The sequence below is a fragment of the Balaenoptera ricei genome, chromosome 20 (genome assembly GCF_028023285.1).
Source record: "Balaenoptera ricei isolate mBalRic1 chromosome 20, mBalRic1.hap2, whole genome shotgun sequence".
In the NCBI taxonomy this organism is placed as follows: Eukaryota; Metazoa; Chordata; class Mammalia; order Artiodactyla; family Balaenopteridae; genus Balaenoptera; species Balaenoptera ricei.
In genome coordinates, this window is record NC_082658.1 from 12,161,183 (window position 1) to 12,180,807 (window position 19,625).

Here is a 19,625-nt window from a genome sequence, read left to right on the forward strand (position 1 = left end):
CTCTCAGCCGGCCTGGCGCGGGCTGGGGTGGGGGAGCAGCTTCCAGTTCCGCGGCTGTGTCACCCGGCGCGGTGGGGCGGGGGTCAAGGTGCGGCCGCAGGTGTCCGGGTGCGGGGCGGTGGCGCGCGGCGCGGCCATATTTGGCCATTTCGGCGCCGACGGAGCCCCGCCCGCCGCCCGGGAAGCCGCAGCCTGGGCAGCCCCGTCCCCGCCCGCCGCCGGCCCTGAGTCACCAGCCGGGCGGGGGGCGGAAGTAATGGACTGAGGGCGCCGGGCGCGCTCCTAGCCTTATTTAGTCAAGGAGGCCGCGGATTGGCCGGCCGAACAAAGGGGCGGTGGCGGGGGGGCGGGGCGGCCCCGGCGCCTTCGAGGAGGCGGGGCGGGGAGGGGACGGGCAGCCGCTCCCACCCTCACCGCGGGCCTCCGCGGGTCCGGGAGACCCCGCTGCATCGCGTGACGCCCGGTCGCGAGAGTGTAGGGTGGGGATGCGCGCGGGCCCAGAGGTCATGTGGCCCGGGCGGGGGGACGCGGAGCTGGAGGCTTGGCGGTGGGGGGGCGGGCAGGGGGCGACGACCCTCCTGGGAAGCACCATCTGGAACCAGGAGTAAGTGGACGCCGTGGGTCCAGGGAACGGGCCCCAGATAGAGCAAGACCTCCAAGCCCCGCACAGGGGGTTGGGGAACGCCGCATTCTGCGCTGAGATTTTTCTGTTTTGCAACCGGGCAGTGCGAAGCCTCGCCCAAGGTCATTTCAGGGCTGTGCTCATGGAAGCGCACGGCCGCCCCCACCCCTCCTGAAGCTGGAGAGGCCCTGGAGCCCCTTGGGAGGGGACCACACGGATGTGGCAGCCCCTGGCTTGGGTGAGCAGGGAGGCCCTGGGAGGAGGGAGAGAGTCAGCAGCTGCACTTCTGCCCAAAAGTGGGTGTGTCCTTCCCATCTTGAGGATGGAGACTTGGGGCTCAGAGAAATGATGTGAGTTTTTTAGCCCAGTGCTGGTTTGGTGCATCTCGTTTCATCTTCCATCCATTTAAGGGCTGAGAAGACAGTGGTGCAGGGAGGTGGCATCACCTTGCAAGGAAGTCTGGCGTAGCTGAGACTTAGCCCCAGGCCTCCCCAGCCCTGGACGCTGCCAGGCAACCCCAGCTCAGGGTCCTTCCCTTGTCCCTCCCTCTGACACCCACACCAGCCTGTCGTCTCCTTGCTCCAGCCTCCAGGGACGCTTCCCGGGATCCAGGTCACCTCTGCACCTGGTAGCCTGACCCCCAGCCCATCACCCCACCCCTGCCTCCTGCCTCTCTCCACCTCCCAACTAGCCAGTTACTTGCCAGGCAGACAGGGTAGGGAACTTGGTAATGAGTACCCCTTCGGGCCTTTGCCTCTGCCAGGAATGTCTTTCCTTCCCCTCCCTCCAAATACAACGTGGGATCCTGGGTTGGATCCTGGAACACAAAAGAAGACGGTAGTGGAAGAACTGGTGAAATCCGAATAAAGTCTGGAGTTTAATTAATTAAGTACCAAAGTCAATCTCTCAGTACAATTGTACCATGACTGTGTAAGATGTTAACATTAGGGGAAACCGGGTAGAGAGTCTGCAGAAATGCTAATACTGTCTTTGCGACATTTGTGTAAATCTAAAATTATCTCCTAATAAAAACTTCATTTTTTAAATGCCAAGGGGGACTTCCCTGGTGGTCCAGTGGTTAAGGCTCCGCGCTTCCACTGCTGGGGGTGTGGGTTCAATCCCTGGTCAGGGAAGTTCCACGTGCTGAGCGGTGCAGCCAAAAAAAAAAAAAGCCAAGGAAAACCAAAGTTTCCCTACCCTCAGCTCACTGTCCTATTCTCTCAGGCTTGTGGATCAAATGCAAGATGAGTGTTCTGCCACCTAAAGCCTTCTCCAGGGCACTGGGCTGGCTCCCACTGGGGCAGGGGCAGCCTCTGGAGTGGCTCTGTCTGCTTGGAACAAGGGTCCCCAGGCTGCCCTGGTAGGCAAGGTCAGCTTACTGCTGGCTTGGCCAGCCTGCCTCTGAGTTTCAGGTCGATGAACAGAGTCAGGGCCACACATTTCTGTCTCTGGTCTAAGTGTCCAGTGGGGCTTGTTCTCCTGCCGGCACTTTACAGACAGTCATGGAAGGTCCATATATCCCAAGGCACCCTGGAGGCCAGGGCTCCAGCCCCACGCCCTGCGGAGCCTCCCTGGTGGCCAGCTGCTCGGGCACTTAGGCATTGGTGAGTTGTCAGGTGCTCTGTGCTCAACCCTGCCATTTGTTCTGTGCCAGGATGCACTGGGCCAGGCCTCTTCGTGTGTCATCCAGTCCTCACTGCATAAGGCAGGGAAACTGAGGCTCACAGTGTGCACCCCCCACATGAAGTTGGGGTGTCAGGTACACAGAGACACCCAGGCCAAGGCTTCACTGCTCCGGCAGTGGAAGGCTCTAGGCATTTTGAAGACAAGCCCCACTGGAGTTTATTGGAGGTTCCCATCTCCCCACTGTGGTGCAGCAGGAACCAAGGAGGCCTTTGGAAGAACACTGGGTTGGGAGTCAGGACCTGAGCTCTGAGCCTCAACTTCTGTAAAGAAGATGGGCCAATGATGTGAGGGGTGTGTGGCCCACCAGAGGCTCTGAGGCTGGTGCCCCTCCTGCACTGGATGATAGGTCTGGGGACAGGAGACCATTGGGTGGCCCAGTGAACTTTCCCCACGCCTCACCACTGAGGTTTTCCAGACCTCTGGCCTCAATGTCCCCAGGCATTCAGGTTTCGATGATGATTAAGCTGTACTCACTCAGCGCCTCTGTGTGTCAGACCTGAGATTACCAGGAGCAGCGGCCTCCTTACTCTGCTTCCCAGGGCACACCCCCAGGCCTTGTTCCACTGGGCCTTGGGGGACAGTGACAGCGCTGCCTACACCACGGAGCAGGCTGCCGGACCTGGCACAGTGGTCCAGAGATGGGCACAGTCTGCTCTTCATCTTTGCTGCACACGCTGCCAAGAGCACACATTGCCCACCTGTGTGGGCCCTGCCCCCGGAGGTCACCACTTTTCACCTCTGCATAGTTCTTACTCTTGGTGAGCTGTGTCCACAGATTGCAAAGGGAAACTAAGGATTAAACCCAGGAGTCCAGGCCTCCAGCTGCTTCATGACAGTTCTACCTCAGCATGTGGCTAAAGCCAGAAACCAGGGACTCCCCTGGCGGCCCAGTGGTTAAGGCTTCATACTCCCAATGCAAGGGGCATGGGTTTCATCCCTGGTTGGGGAACTAAGATCCCGCATGGCCCACGGTGTGGCCAAAAAAAAAAAAAGTCAGAAACCAGGGTGCCCGCCAGACCATGGCACACTCTGCACATCCCTGACCTGTGTCCAGTCCAGCTGCCAGCCTCCTGCTTCCCCACAATTAATATTACAAAACACATCACCCTGCTCCCCATGTCACTCACTGCCTCAAGATAGAACCTGAGCCCCTTACTCTGTTGCTGGAGGCTTTCATGGCAAGCTCTGCCTGACCCTCCACCCTTTCACCTACTATACCTCTCACTCACTGCCCTCCAGCCCAGGACCAGCACCTGCCCAGAAAGTTTTTCCCGTTGGCCACCTCCTCCCTGCAGACCTCCAGGTCATCCCCTGGCCTTGGGGCAAGTCCCCACCTCCCAGCTGAATGTTGGTTATTCAGTTTGTCCCTGCCCTCTGCCCCAGAGTGTAGGTTCTCTGGACACAAGGTGAAGCTGGTGTCCCCTGGTACCTATACAGGGGAAGGAAGCAAGAATGTAGGCAGAAGGAATGGAGAGAGTAGGGCTCCAGCCCTGAAAGAGGGAAGGGCCTTCCCTGAGAGTCAGAAGGGGGACAGGGGAGCTGCCGAGCTGTTCCCCCAACCCTGACTCCAATATTCAAAGAGAGGATATGGCTCTAGAGCTGAGAGGGAAGGGAGCAGAGGCCTGACTGCCCTCAGGGACCCTCTCCCAGCCCCCAAGCTGGTAGGCTCACGGGGGCTGCAGGGGACAAGGGTGGGGCACCCTTCCTGCACTTCCTGCTCTGGCACGGCGCTGCGGGGAGCTCGCCCGACCAGCCAAACTCTCTTGAGCTGGACAAGGTCAGGGCTGCCACGACAGGTGTCCCCACCCCCGGGACACCTGGCGCCACACGGAAAACCGGGAGGTGGATCAGGGTAAGACACGGACAGGAAGCCGCCGCTCTGGGTGCTCTGTCCTCCCTGCCACTGCTCCAAAGGCTGCAGCTGGAGTGGGCAGAGTGGAAGGAGGTGAAGTCAGGGCTGAGGTCAAGCCCCGGCTCCGCACGGGTCACCCAGGCCTTCCCGGCGCTCTCCTTCCGGGTTTCGGACTTCCCAGGGAAGCGGCGCCCAGGGGGCGGGCCCTGCTGCTCTCAGCCCCGCCCACTCCAGCCGGTTTGGAACTTACAGCCCTAGCGGGCTGGGGGCAGGACTTCGGGTACTCACACCCGGCTTGGGCCCAGGGCCGCATGTCCTAATTTGGTCCCGGGGCGGTTCCCGGGCCACGAGTCCTAGCGTGCACCTTCCTGCGCCCCGGCCCGCCTCCACCTCCGGGAGCCTGACCCCAGCACCAGCTTTCTCTGAGCCCTTTGGTGTCAGCGCGGGAGTCCCAGGGAGACTAGGTCCAGCGGGCGGCCGAGGGAGTGCGGAACAGGCTGCCACCGAAGCAGTGCCAACCAGGGCCGGAGGCCTGGGGCGCCCTGCCACCCGCGGCCATTCTGCGCCCCCTCTGTTAGCTGGTTTCAGACCTGGGGTCAGAGCCCCCTCCCCTGCACCGCACAAGCCGCATCTCCTCTGCCCCTGGGGTTTGCCGGCAGCGCACGGCACCCGGGGCCCTGCGACGCGGGGAGAGCTCGGCGGCCTGGGCCAGGAGATGGCGCTCTGGCCGGACGCGGCGGCCCCGAGCGCCCAGCTCTGAAGCAGGCTGCTGTCATTCCCAGGTGGGCCGCCAGGTGGGTCCCGCTATCGCGGCTAAGCGCCCCGGGCCGGGAGAGGAGTCGGGGCCGCACCTGCCGCCCCATCCCAACTACCCTGGTCCTCCCCAGCGCCCGGACGACCCCCGCAGCCATTGACTCGGGCTGGGGAAGATGCTGCCAGTGGCCCCTGAGTCACTGCCGCCCGAGGGTGACAGGGAGCGGCTTGGGAGTGGCCGGTGACCTCAGCCGGTGCTGACACAGGGTGACAAGGTGGGATTGGGGTCAGCCAGCACCCAGGGCAACGGAAGAGGGGAGGGCCAGGGCCTCCACTCAGCCAGGCAGGGCCAGCCCACACCTATGTCCCTGTACCTTCCGTTCAGGGAGCAGACAGGACCCACAGAGGGACCCCAAAGCTAGGGCAGACCCTGGACCTGACTGTGTCTGTTGAATACACAGCTGGTTCCCTGGGAGGGTTTAGATGCCAGCTGCCATGCTGTCTGCTCATTGGACACACTGGGTTATTTCAGCAGCTAGGCCACCTGGGCAGATGGCCATAGATAACCAATTCAGAGAGGAGAGGGAGGCTCAGAGAGGCTGAGGTTCGTTCCAGGTCACACAGCAGGATTGGAGGGGGTGGGACTGTGAGCCCCCTCCCCCAACTATACACATCCTGCTGGCTGTGGGGAGGCGGAGGTTGGGGGACAAAGGGGTGTGAGTTCATTCCACTTCTCCAGGGGCTGCCCAAGGGCTGTGAGCTGTGGGGCTAGGTCATTTGGGACTGGGCTAGCCCCAGGAAGGTGGGAGAGGGGGCCGGCAGGGATGCAGCCTCCAGGGGACCTGGATTGCCACACCAGGGCAGCAGAGAGACACGGAACACCCTGAAGGTGGATGAGTGGGGGGCAGAGAGAGCCAGGTTGGGGTTAGGTCATTCCTGGGGAAGGACAGAGGATGCCCATGGGCTGGTGGCCAGAGCTGTACCTCTACCTCCCTGGGTGACAGGTGGGTCGGCCCTACCTGTGTGTCTACCAGGGCCTGTGTGAGTGAATTGTCTCAGGGAGCCAGCCCCCAGGAGCAGCCCTGACCCACAGGAGCCAGCCAAGGTCAGCAGTGCTGAGCAGACTCACAGACCCACTCCTGCTCACAACACTCTCTTCCCCAGTTTGCCCGGGCACAGACTAAGCATGGGGGGGTGGGGCGGGGAGCCACCCAGCTGGGAAGGGACAGGCCTGGGGCCTGTAAGTAGGAGTTGAGTTTGCATATCTGCAGGTGCCTGTGTTTTACCTACCTGGGAACAAGGGGGGGAGTTTAGAGATGATAATATTCCCTCAGATTTTTTTTTTTTTTTAAACATCTTTATTGAAGTATAATTGCCTTACAATGGTGTGTTAGCTTCTGCTTTATAACAAAGTGAATCAGTTATACATATACAATATGTTCCCATTTCTCTTCCCTCTTGCATCTCCCTCCCTCCCACCCTCCCCATCCCACCCCTCTAGGTGGTCACAAAGCACAGAGCTGATCTCCCTGTGCTATGCAGCTGCTTCCACTAGCTATCTATTTTATGTTTGGTAGTGTATATATGTCCATGACACTCTCTCACTTTGTCAGATCTCACCCCTCCCCCTCCCCATATCCTCAAGTCCATTCTCTAGTAGGTTTTTTTGTGTGTGTGGCCGCACCGTGCAGCATGCAGGATCTTAGTTCCCTAACCGGGGAACAAACCTGTGCCCCACTGCAGTGGAAACAATGAGTCTTAACCACAGGACCACCAGGGAAGTCCCATGTTCCCTCAGACTTTGAAGGCTTGACTCCCTGACTCTTCCTACAGTTGCTCTTGGGAAATGGTTGTCATTTAAGTCCCGATCCAGCGTCCATGGTTTTTGGGCTTTTCCCTTTTTTCCAGCCTATCTGAGATTTCTGGGGTACCCTGTTGAAGACCTCATTCTTGTCTTGGTCACTTCTAGGCCCTAGGCCCTCAATGTCCTTCAGTTCTTGGGAATTTTCTTGTGTTATTTTTTTCATAATTTCCCTCTTTCCTGTTTTATTTTTTTTCTGTTCTTTTGTTTGGGGATTTCTATTAATTGGCTGGTCATATCTCCTAGTTGAATCCTTTAATAGTCTTATTTTTCTTCTATCTATTTATCTTTTTTAACTTACTGGAATATCTGACTTCTTCTGACCCTGCAGTGGGATTTTAAATTCTAGTTATTATGGTTTTTAAATTTTTTTGAGAACTTAATAAAAACTTAATAAATTTTTACCATTTGTCACACTTGCCTTATTTTCTTTTTATCTTTCCCTTTTCATTTCTGAACCATTTGGGAGTCAGTCTCAGACGTCCTGCTCTTTACTCCTTGATATTTCAGTGTCTTTTTCCTAAGAACAGGGACATTGTCTTATATAACCACAGTACAGCAACCAAAATCAGGCAATTTCACATCAATATGGCACAGTTCATCTAATCTGCAATCTAAATTTCAGTGATGACAGTTGTCCCAATAATGTCCTACATAGCATTTTTCCCTGACCTAATCCAGGATCTGTATTGCATTTAGTTGTCCTAACCTATGACATACTTAATCTCCAGGGCCTCTCTCCTGCTCTCTGCACCATTTATAGCATCACCTATAGGTGAGAAGATTTTTATTAGAAGCAGACCAGCACTAATGCCTCGAGCTAAGTGGCATGACACTGTCCCCATGGGAGCCATTTGACAAAGGAAGGTGACCACGTGCAGAGCCTGTTTGACTGTAGAAGGCAATGGTCCATTTCTGTTTTGGCCCAGAAGTCAGAGATGGAGTTTATTCCTTTTTGGATCCCCAGCAAGATTTCTGGCACACAGTAGGTACTTAATAAGTGCCTGTGATTATTTGACGTGAGGAATCTGGTTCTTTCACGAAGAGCTGAGCCTCTGCAGATAGATTTGGCATTGTGCATGGGTGTCTCTGTGTGTGTGTCTGTGTGTCTGTGTGCATGCATGTCTGGGCATGTGTGTGAAGGTGCACATAGACGGGCTGGGCAGAGGCTGCCATGGTCACCTGCGGAGTTGTGAGCTCCTGATTGTCCATGCCAGGTATTGACACATCTTGGGCACCTGTGTGTCTGCAAGCCCAGGTGGGCGGTAAATATCCATATTTTGATGAAGTTGACCTGGTCCTCACTCAGCCCCATGCAGCCGGGGTTCACTCTCAGATATTGCAAGTGGTCCTCTCTTGTCCCAGGAATGTGCAAAGGTCCTAAGGTTTGGGTGCTGGAAGATTGCCCAGTGGTCATGGGACATCTGAGCTTGCTGAGATGCCCTCAATCCTGTCCTTGTGGTCCCTTCGGGAACTTTCAGCCTTGCTGGGTTCCAGAGGCTTCTGGTCTCTCCCTCCCCTCTCCTGCCAGATATAGCCCTCATCTCCCCCTTCTCCCCGCTCCCTGACCTTATGGTTTTACATGAGACAGAAGCCAGGAGACTGCACCAGCTTTGTACCCTGAAAGCCCTAAGTGGGGGCCTCCCCAGCCCAGCCAGCAGCTCTCTGCTTGAAGCGGGAGGGGGACCAGGCAGGAGAGGTTTTCAAGGAGCTGCTTTGCCAAGACAGTGTGTATCTGGGTGCGTGTGTGTGAAGACGAGGGTCTTGAGGCGGGTATAGGGTAGGGGAAGGGAAGGGTCTTGAGAGATGGTGGTGGGTGTGGATTTTCACATGGAGCAAGTGGGAGGCACAGGCTGGGCACCCCCAGTGTTTGCACACACAGTGCAGTCTGAGATGTGCGAGCCCCCTCCCTTCTGCCCTGCTGAGGGGAACTGTCACCCTAAACCGCCTGCAGGCCTCTAGTAAACCAACCTAGGCCCCCGCCCGCCCATGTAAGTGGAACTGTGGGGCAGCGGAGAGCTCTGCCATGAAAAAATCATGAGGACACCAAGCTGTGGGCCCGTTTCAGGCACAATGCAGGAGGCTGGGCCCTGGGTGCCTGCCAAGCTGGACCCCAGGAGAAGGTGATGGGCCCAGGAGTGAAGAAATCAGGGCCTCAGGCTGTGCCCAGCAGCACCTGGACCAGCAGAGTGACCCTCACCTCCTTGCGGGGCCAAGAAGTCCGGGGGCAGAGGGCCAAAGGGGGATGGCAGAGGCCTGGCCATGGGAGGGGCAGAGTACCCGGGATGGGGTGGGACAGGAACGCCAACCAGAGCAGCAGCTGGTCAGGGCCTGGGGCTGAGGCGCAGGCTCTGGAAAGTGGGGTGGGGCTCCGGGGTTTTCCTCTGTGAGGAGTAATTCCCAGAGACTCACTGCCCTGCGGGAAGGGTCTGTCTGGCATTGCTCAGCACAGGGGGCCAAGACTTCAGTCTGGGAAAGGTGTGACTGTGGAGGTCCCTCAGCCGGTAGGGCTGTCCTGGCCTCCATCCTGGGCCATTTCCCAGTTTCCAGGCTCCAGGCCAGCTGAGGCGGGGAGGGCCCCTTCCCCCAGCCTGCACACACACAGCACCTGTGCCAGCTCACACCACCAGCATCAGTGTTGCCCGGGCACTGAGCCTGGAGCACGCGCTGGTCACCATGGCAGCAGGTAGTGTGCTGGCAGGAGCCCAGGCTGGGCTCTAGCATCTAGGGCTGGCTGTCTAGACATGCGGAGGTGGGCGTGCTTTCCCTGGTAGCGCCAGAGGGGCCTGGCTGGGTGGAGTGGGAGGTGGACCCTCCAAATGGCCAAGCCTGCCCATCCCCCAGCACCCCAGGAAAGGAACAGTTTCCTGAGAGCTCCAGGGTGGATGCCAGGGGCCTGGGGGGCTTTAAGGCCCTCTCTGCTCTTGGCCCTAGCTGGACACTAAGAGGGCAAGAGGCTGAGGATCGGCCCCAGCCTTTTCTGCTGGAGCCTCTGACAGCTGAGGCCACCCCTGCCTTCTGGGCCCAGCTGTGGCCATAAGGGTCCATCTGGCTGTGTCCATCTGCAGACGGCCACTCCCTGAAGTAGGGAGCCGGAAGCGCTGCTCACCTTAGGAAAAGGCGCCCTCCTCAAGTCAAACATATTAAAGTTGGTGTGTCAGGTGGCCTGACGTCTGTACCCAGGCCTGGTCCAGGTTGCAGATGCCAGCCCAGGGTGGTGGGGACACACTGGGTTTGTGCCCCCACCCCTGGGAAGGGACTGTGTCAGGTTCAGAAGTGAGCAGGGGCAGGTGAATGGGGGTCCCAGAGTGGCAGGGACTTTGGATGCCCCAGAGCGTAGGCTGGACAGGGCAGTGGTGGGCACGTTTGTGTGCCCCAAGTGGGTGGCTGTGTGGACAAGTTCTGGCAGGTGGCATGGGGTTCTGTGAGAAGGGTGCTCCCTATTGCCTGAGGATGCTGCCACGGGGCTGCAACACCCAGCCCACCACAGGATCTCGTAAGGAGTGTACATTTGGGGTGTGAGGGGCGCCCCTGAAACAGATTCCCTTATGCTGTGCACAGCCTGGTCACCCTGCTGGCCAGACACGAGTGGGCTCTGAGGCTGGGATCCAGAGCACCATCTCCAGACTGGGGCTGACTCAGCAGGTGGCCATGGCTCACTCTGCCCAGTTCCTGTCTGTGTGTACTTAAACACACACACGCGTGTGCGCACACACACACACGGGGCCCAGACTCCCATGCACACCGCCCCATCTATCAGCAGAGGCTCAGCCCATCACATAAGAACCCCACATCAAACATTCACAGGCACTTATTAAGTACCTACTGTATGCCAGAATCTTTCGGGGGATCCAGAAAGGAGCCATGACCCTAGCAGGCAGCTGGATGAGGGCCTGAGATCCTGAGGGGGAAGGAGGGAGGGGGGACCATCTGTGCAAACTACCTCCCTCCAAGGAAGCCTGGGCTGGAAGGCCCGCCTCTCAGAGTCCCCCTGGGGCCTGAAAGGCCACCCCATGGCTCACGCCCCTGGGTTAGTGCCAGGGAACCCCACCCCACCCCCACCTGGGGCTGTGGGGCCCTAGAATTGAGAGGTCACAGGCACTTCTTTCTGGCTCTGCTGCTGAGAAGCTGCCTGGAGCCAGGCCCACTTAGCGCCTGGCGGCTGGGCTTCCTCCCGTGGGGCATGTGATGCCCAGGAGCGCCCTGCCAGCACCAGTCAGCGCTAATGAGGCCGTCATGCTAATCGGAACAGGCCAGCTCCTTTGCAGCCTGACTGGGAGTTGGGGGTGCAGAGGAGAGACCAGTGCCCACGCCTGGAGGTGGCCATGGGCACAGCTGCCCCTCAGCCCACCCCCGCCCCTGTACACATGTGACCTGAAGTGTGGACAGCATCATGGCTGGTACCTCCAAACCAGGACATTTCCCTGGCATCAAGGCCTGGGCAACCCAGTCCCATAGGAACTTGGGGAGATTTTTTGTGGGCATCATCTCTGGGGAGGGGTGGGTGCAACCCCAGATTGCATCTCCCTACCATGGGGTACCTGGTACGCAGCCTAGCCAGGCACGCAGTCAATGCCCCATAAACATGTGTGGGTCACAGAGGTGGACAACACTAGCCCCCAGGGAGAGCCAAGACCAACCCCTCGCTCAGCTGACCTGTGGCGTGCACTATGCTGTCATGGGGATTTGTGTGCAGGCCTATCTCCCTGAACCCCAATCTGAACCCCCGAAGCAAGGGGTCGGGTCTCCTGGTCTCCTCCTCAGTGTCTGCATGTACCTGGGGAGGTCATTGCCCAGGACCTGGAAAATGGAGGAACGACTCCTGACCCATGTGCCCATCTGCCCCACCCACTCCCTGGGGCCTATGCATGCCCGGCCCAGGGCCCCTTCATTCTGTTGGACCCCCATATGGCCTCGAAAGGGATGGAGGGGTGATGCCTAGAACATCAAGGGCAAGACTCTGGGGGCCGTGGCTGGAAGGGCCCTGTGGCTCCCAGTCCTGGTCCCCAGAGAAGGGAGGCCTGAGGGTCACACGCTGTGATGAGGAAGAGGACACCAAGGCTGGCCCGGGCCCAGGACAGGCAGCTCTGGTTTCACTACTTGGCTCCTGGCCCCTGAGGCAGGTGCAAGAGACAGACAGGCAGGGCAGAGCTGAGCAGGCCCGCTGCAGCTCCCAAAGACAAACCCCTCAGGCTCAGCATCGGGGGTGCGGGGAGGTGCAATGGGGCGGCCCCAGAGGCTGGGCTGGGAGATGCCGGGTCAGAGGTAGCCAGCTCTGGCTTCTCCTAGCCTGCTGGCCTCAGCCCTCTGCTGGGAAAGCTTCGCCCTATGTGATCCCCAGACCCAGCCCATAAAGACCCTGCAGTCAGGCCAGTCGCTCTGGCAATGTGAACAGCAGTTCAGGGGTCTCCAAGGCCACCCATCAAGGCTGGCTTCACCAGAGCTTGCCCGTAGAAGACAGAGCAACCTTATGGGCCTGAGAGTTGCTCAGGGTACAGGGGTCAGGTCAGAGCCTGGCCCCGTGACCCCGAGTCTGACAGCCTGCCGCCTCCTTGTGCTGCCTGGAGTAATGTCTGCTCTACGTTCATGCTCCCATGTCACCCTCTCGCTGTGCAACCTGCAAGGCGGGTGTAACTCTCCATCACACAGCTGCCACCTCAGCCCAAACCAAGGGCCCTTTTCCCGGGGCCCAACACAACCAGGCTCCCTGGCCAGTGTGAATTCGGCCAAGACACTGCCTCTCCACACCTGGTTTGGATCTGGGTGCCATGGCTGTCAGGATGGGGTGGGGGGCGCCTGGCCCCACTCACTGGCACCAACAGCCCTGCCTGCCACTTTCCCAGCCACAGGCCACCGTCGGGAAGCATCAGACTCAGGGCTGCAGGCTGTGACCCAGGGGCCACTGAGGGGGATGGCGCGCGACTTGGCTGCAGCCGCCTGGGTTGGGGGCCTTGCCGCACTCCTGGCAGCAGGAATCAGAGAAGCAGTAACTGGATCTGGCGGCTGAGGGTGGAGGGCTGCGATCGGGTTGCGGCCACATGCAAGTTTTCCACCAGGCGGCTTTCTCTACCTCGGGAAAGAGCTGGGCTGGGTTGGGGAGTCTGTGCAGTGGGTCTGGGGGCCCGGAGGTGGGGGGCAAGGAGAGAGGCCAAGACGTGCAGGGGCCAGAGAGCGGGGCACAGGGCCCGAGTTGGGGCCCGGGCAGCTGCCAGTGAGGACAAGGAGGTGGTCGGCCCTGCGGCGGGTGGCGCTCTCCAGCCCTACCGGCCCTGGGCTCTGGCCCCTGGGCAGTCCGGGAGTGGCTGAAATCCAAGCTGGGGTAACGAAAGGCTGCTGCTGTTCCTAAGCCGGCACAGCTCTGATCCGCCCTCCCACCCGCCCTCTGCTGCCCGCTGGCCATGTAAGAGCTGCCTGGGCCCGTGACCACTGGTCAGAGGCAGCATCCGATCGGGCAGCAGGTCCATGACGCCAGCTGGGCCTGGGGGCCACGGGCCGACCCCATCGAGCCAGGCCTCTGGGGGACCTCGGGGGCCGTGAGCACACAGAGAGAGCTTCCCAGGCCCCTCTTGGGGACCTCAGCCAGGCCCGAAGATGCCCACCAATGGCCTGCACCAGGTGCTGAAGATCCAGTTTGGCCTCGTCAATGATACTGACCGTTACCTGACGGCTGAGAGCTTTGGCTTCAAGGTCAATGCCTCGGCACCCAGCCTCAAGAGGAAGCAGATGTGGGTGCTGGAGCCAGACCCGGGCCAGGGCACAGCAGTGCTGTTTCGCAGCAGCCACCTGGGCCGCTACCTGTCAGCCGAGGAGGACGGGCGCGTGGCCTGCGAGGCGGAGCGGCCGGGCCGCGACTGCCGCTTCCTGGTCCTGCCGCAGCCTGACGGGCGCTGGGTGCTGCAGTCGGAGCCGCACGGCCGCTTCTTTGGCGGCACTGAGGACCAGCTGTCCTGCTTCGCCACAGCCATCACCCCGGCTGAGCTGTGGACCGTGCACCTGGCCATCCACCCGCAGGCCCACCTGCTGAGTGTGAGCCGGCGGCGCTACGCGCACCTGTGCCCGCAGGAGGACGAGATCGCGGCGGACAGCAACACACCGTGGGGCGTGGATGCGCTCGTCACGCTCATCTTCCAGAACCGGCAGTACTGCCTCAAGTCCTGCGACAGCCGCTACCTGCGCAGCGATGGCCGCCTTGTCTGGGAGCCCGAGGCTCGCGCCCGCTACACACTTGAGTTCAAGGCGGGCAAGCTGGCCTTCAAGGACTGTGACGGCCGCTACCTGGCGCCCGTGGGACCCGCAGGCACGCTCAGGGCTGGCCGCAACACACGGCCCGGCAAGGACGAGCTCTTCGACCTGGAGGAGAGTCACCCGCAGGTGGTGCTGGTGGCCGCCAACCACCGCTACGTGTCAGTGCGGCAAGGTAATGAGGGTGCGGGGCTGGCGTGCTCTCAGTGTGGGGCTCGTGCAGCTGATGGGTGGGGACGTGTGTGTGGCAGCACACAGCGTAGGTGGGCGGGCCGTGGGCCACGTATGGGGTCCCTGCTGAGCCTTGGGCCCGCTGGACAGCTACTGGATGCAGGCTGGGCAGCGCCCAGCGGGAGGTGGTGGAGGCCCAGGCCAGCTGCTATGAGGCGTAGGAGGGCAGGCCCCGCCCACACTGGGCTGGCCCCCTGCCCGCCCCTCCCCTTCCCTTCCATCACCCCACTTCTGAAATTTAAAGGGTTTGGGAGGCGACTAAGGGCAGGGCAAGGAGACAGCAGGAGTGGAGTGGGGAGGGGCCTTGGGGTTCCTCCAGGCCAGGGGGATGCAAGCGGCCCCTCCAGGGCCTGGACTCCTTGGTGGGGAGACACTGTCTCTACCCAACAGGTGTGGCGTGGCTCCCCCCAAGTCCTGGATCATCGGTCACCTGCTTCATGTGACCGGTGGGCCCTGCCACATGTGATCACATGCCTGTGGGGTGAACGTGGGCAGTTCCTACTTCCCCTCGAAGAAGGTGAGGTCCCAGAGTGGCCCCAAGCTGCTTGGGTTCCTGGCTCTGTGCACCCAGGAGTGGCTGGGCACACCCTGACCCGGCTCACTGTCACCACCTGGTCCAGAAGGCAGAGTCCCGGCCCTGAGCACCTGGAGGGGTGGCCCAGCTGTGGCTCTAGGGGCCCCTGCCTGTAGTCCGGGTCTTCAAGGCCAGTGCAGAGCAGGGACCGGCATTCAGCAAACACCCCCAAGCACTTGCGGCATGTGGTCGGGTCCTGGGGCATGAGGGAAGACAGACAGCCCTGGTCCTTCCCATGTCAGGTCCTACTGTCTGGCCACACCGCTTTCTGGCCTGGGCCAAGGCCCATATGCTTGGCTTGTCAGTAAAAGGTGGGCAGCAGTGTGAAAAAGCTTTCTCTGTGAGTCAAAGGAGATGCTGGATACAAAGTATTTGTCCCTGTTCAGCTTGTGAGTGAGTCTTGTGGTGGTGGTAGTGGGGATGGTAGCTGGTGGTGATGGAGGTGATGGTAAGACCGGCTGTGGTAATAGAGACGGTGCTAGTGTTCTGCTAGTGATGGTGGTGGTGTTGATAGTGATGGAGATGGTGATGATGGTGGTGATGATGGTGGTGGTGAGGGATGGTAGCTGTATAAACCATTTTTCATTCTCTGGACTACCCTGCATCTGACCCCATCCCTTTAATGGGGGATGTCCCCCACAAAGGACCAGATTTGCCTCCCACTATAGAGGCCAGAGGTACCGCACATTCGCCTCCCTGCTTTGCTTACAATAAGCCTGAGGGCACAGGACCTGGCCCCGAGATATTCAGATGTTGACTTGGCTACCAGTCATTCGAGGAAGTGGAGTGTGGCATCTCAGTGTTGCGGGAGGAGGGGAGCGGTACCACTAGATTCCAAGGTAGCTGTACTGGTGGCTTCTGTGGAGTGGTGGTGCCTCGGTCCTTGTCATTTTGCTGGTCAGGCAGCCCCCAAACCCGTCTCCTTCCCCCTGGAGTGTTTGTGAGCACCCTGGATTCTCCTGCCAATATTTTTCTTTTGCGGCCTCTATCAGCCAGGCTCTGCTTGTTTCTGCTGTGCCCGCTGCCGGCCCTCACTGATGTGGCATTGCTGCAGGGCCGCCCAGCAGGCAGTGTTCGTTGCTGCAAGTAACAATGGCCGCAAATTGGCTTAAGCCACAAGGACACTGATTATCTCACCTAAACGAAGTCTGGAGGCACGGGGGTGGTGGGATCCCCGGCAGGCACCACTGCCAGCTCAGTGGCATCACCAAAGTCCTCCACTCTTTCCTCTTCGAGGAACCTCTCTCCCAGGACAGCTCTGACCTCAGGCTGGTGCCCTTGTGGTCACAAGACGGCTGCTGCTGTTCCAGGCTCACATCCAGACAGGACAAAGTCCAAAGGAAAGAGGGGCACTGGCTCTTCTGTGTCTTCGCAGGAGTAAGGAAAGTTCTGTAAATGCTCTCAGACACCCCTTCTTGCTCAGACACCCACCACTTGACCAATCCCTCCTGGAACAGTGGGGTCCACACTCTTTGCGGGCAAGCAGGACTCCGTGGAGCCTCTCCTGCCTCAAGGTCAGGGCCCCAGGAGTAGCCGGCTGTGTGAGATGGAGCCCCTAGGCTGCGTCCTGTCTGGAAGGGGTGTGTGGGGGGCAATGCTGGGGACACCAATGGCTTGGCCTCAGAGATGGGGGTGGAGGTGCAGCCACAGCCTTAGACCCCTGGCCTCGCTCCCCCCTTAGTCCCTGCACGGATGGCTCCCTCACCTCCTCAGGTCTGCTTCAGTGAGGCTGTCCCTGGCCAAAACCCACAGCATTCATGGGCACTGGATGTACCACCATTCATGTTGTCCGCCGCTCCCCATGGACCAGTGCTAGAAGGGCAGGGGCCGCCATCTGTTTTGTTACTGCTGATCGCGGGCCCAGGGGCAGCTGGCGCTCACTTTGTTCAGTATTGCTGATGGGACGGTGGAATTGGCATTGAGAATGCTGGGCCACCTTCTTTGGCTCTGAGCAATGATCTGTGTAAGAAGGGAGACAGACCCCAGCCTGGGGGGCTTTGGAGGGCACAGCCATGAAGGGTGACAGGTCCTGACCTCCACAGTCTGGGCTCTACCTACTGGGGGCAGGGCAGGACAGGATGTGGCCCTGACCCTCAGGCTCTGATGGGGGTCTGCCACACTCCCTCCTGCTTCCTCAGCTGGAGCCGCTGGACCCCAGCCTCAGGGGACCTCTGTGATCTGCCATATCTCTTGGAGTGGCCAGTTGCGATGGAACAGGGATGTGGTTTAAGGGAAGATACTGGGGAGGCTCCACCGCCTGCCTGCTGCACCCCACCCTGGTCATGGATGACCCCTTCGTCTCCCTCCCAGGAATCCCAGGCAGAGCCCCAAGTAGCCTTGCCCTCCCTCAGGGCTCTTGGGAGACCACGCACATGTGAGTGAGGGGCTGGGGGGTCCAATCCCTGCTCAGCGCCCAGGAGCAAACCCCAGGCCCCTGCTGTGTCCTGAGCCACAGCTGGGGAAGGACAGGGACCCCACTGTGTCCATCCAGTGGCTTAGGGGAGAGTTATAAATAGAAGCTGGTGTAAGTCCTGGGTCGAGAGAGCAGGAGCAAGCAGATTACCTGACGATTAGCAGAGGCAAGGGATTTGCTGGCACGGAAGGGCCTGGTTCCTGGAGCTGTGGTGGGAGCTGGGCAAGTACCTTTAGGGAGCAGTGTGTATGGGTCCATGACACGCCCACATGGCCCTGGGGCAGAGCTCCAAATCTTCTAGAGTCCAGAGGGTTCTAGATGAGACTCCCGCTGACTTCAGGGTTGCCCCAAGAGCATGCCTCCCCATCCCTCTGCTCCCCACCCCACCCAGGGTGAGGCGTGAGGGGCTTCCCATCTCCTCCCTCCAGGGGTCAATGTCTCCGCCAACCAAGACGAAGAACTGGATCATGAGACTTTCCTGATGCAAATTGACCAGGAGACAAAGAAGTGCACCTTCTATTCCAGCACTGGGGGCTACTGGACCCTGGTCACCCACGGGGGGATCCAGGCCACAGCCACACAAGTGTGAGTGCACCATCCCCACCTCTATGACCATCTTCACCTCCACCTCCACCATCACCATCACCACCTCCACCATCACCATCTCTACCATCACCATCACCATCACCACCTCCACCATCACCATCACCACCACCTCCAGAATCACCACCATCACCACCACCTCCTCCACCAGCACCAGCACCAGCACCACCATCATCTCTATTACCACTACCACCTGCATCACCACCTCTACCTCAACCACGGGGACCACACAGCAGCCCAGCCAGGGAAGAATGCCCACTGGGGTGAGGGACAGCTCTTAATGGTGGTGGGGGTATCAGTGGAAGGCAAGTGCCTGTCCCTCCCCCTGAGGGGGTGGTATTGGACTTGAGGGGGATGGGGAGGCCTGACCCTGAGCCCCCACATCCTGCTCCTCTGAGGGGACCTTGACCTGTCCCTTCCAGTTCTGCGAACACCATGTTTGAGATGGAGTGGCGGGGCCGGCGGGTGGCCCTCAAGGCCAGCAATGGGCGCTATGTGTGCATGAAGAAGAACGGGCAGCTGGCGGCCATCAGCGATTTTGTGGGTGAGCACTTCCCTCATTCCCTGGGGAGACTGGGGCGGGGCCCTCTGCCTGGGAACACGGCCAGCTCGGAGACCCTGTCCCCACAAGGGCTGGCCCCTCTCCCTCCCTGTGAAGCTGCTGCTGTCCACGACAGTAGTCATACTTGCTGGTCCAGATCATTGCTCTTGACGTGGGGGAGCAGATCCAGAGCACCCTGATCACTGCCGCACATTTGGGGAACCGGGGGCTCAACGGCCACAGGCCCCTGGCTAAGGCCACATAAGGCAATGGCAGTGGCAGATCGAGGCACACAAGCTGAGCAGTGAGTCCAGGCCTGGAGCTCTTCCAGGGGAGCCCCGTTAAGGCCCCTCAACCCCTTTCTTGCCATCAGGTGAGGACGAAGAGTTTATCCTCAAGCTCATCAACCGGCCCATCCTCGTGCTGCGGGGCCTGGACGGCTTCGTCTGCCACCGCCGAGGCTCCAACCAGCTGGACACCAACCGCTCCGTCTACGACGTGTTCCACCTGAGCTTCAGCGACGGCGCCTACCAGATCCGAGGTGCGGGCGTGCGGGATGGGAGTGGGGGGAGCGCGAGGAGCTGGGGCCCGGAGAGAGTGGGGGACACCGAGGGGGATGGGGGGACCGCGGGGTCGGGAGCGAGCCGCCCGCCGACCCCCGCTCCCCTTAACCCCCAGGCCGCGGCGGCGGGTTCTGGCACACCGGCAGCCACGGCAGCGTGTGCAGCGACGGCGAGCGCGCCGAGGACTTCCTGTTTGAGTTCCGTGAGCGCGGCCGCCTGGCCATCCGCGCCCGGAGCGGAAAGTACCTGCGCGGTGGCGCCTCGGGGCTGCTGCGCGCAGACGCAGACGCGCCGGCCGGGATTGCGCTCTGGGAGTACTGAGTGCCGCCCTCCTGTCCCCCATTAAACCGTGTCTGTGACCAGCGGCTCGCGGGTCAGTGGCGCCGCTCGGGGTGGGGAAGGGTGTGCGCGGAGGGTCTGCAGGCTCGCTGGTCTCAGAGTGCTGCACAGGAGCGGTCCCTGGCCCCTCCGCCCTGGGGCTCCTGCGATGGCCACTGGACAACTACTCCCCCCCCCCCCCAATCCCTCATGCCCAGAAAATCCAAGGTCGGGGCTTGTCCAGGAGGGTCCAGCCGATTGAACGTCCCACAGCCCCATCCTGGACAGCCAGTCCCGGGCCTCCTCTTGTCCACCCACCCCCCCCGGGATTGTCTCTCCTTGGTGCACGTCTCCTCCCTAAGCCCG

The 19,625-nt window shown here is 60.4% G+C and overlaps 1 protein-coding gene across 2 annotated transcripts; it reads left to right on the top strand.

Moving 5' to 3' along the window:
- Positions 1-13,365: 13,365 nt before the first annotated feature.
- Positions 13,366-19,262, top strand: FSCN2 (fascin actin-bundling protein 2, retinal). 2 transcript variants are annotated; one of them, XM_059908088.1, is made up of 5 exons: positions 13,366-14,191; positions 17,663-17,819; positions 18,260-18,473; positions 18,757-18,919; positions 19,057-19,262. In XM_059908088.1, the coding sequence occupies exons 1-5, from the start codon at positions 13,366-13,368 to the stop codon at positions 19,260-19,262; spliced, it is 1,566 nt and encodes a 521-aa protein (XP_059764071.1). The 2 variants fall into 2 exon arrangements, with proteins under 2 accessions (XP_059764071.1, XP_059764072.1); XM_059908089.1 differs by having other exon boundaries at positions 18,260-18,381; positions 18,752-18,919.
- The last annotated feature ends 363 nt before the right edge of the window (positions 19,263-19,625 follow it).

Bases quoted from the DNA above. Each gene is read 5' to 3' on its own strand.
- FSCN2 (XM_059908088.1), top strand. From the start codon at position 13,366: ATGCCCACCAATGGCCTGCACCAGGTGCTGAAGATCCAGTTTGGCCTC. The intron at 14,192-17,662 runs GTAATGAGGGTG...TCCTCCCTCCAG, and splicing joins CTACGTGTCAGTGCGGCAAG to GGGTCAATGTCTCCGCCAAC. The intron at 17,820-18,259 runs GTGAGTGCACCA...TGTCCCTTCCAG, and splicing joins CAGGCCACAGCCACACAAGT to TTCTGCGAACACCATGTTTG.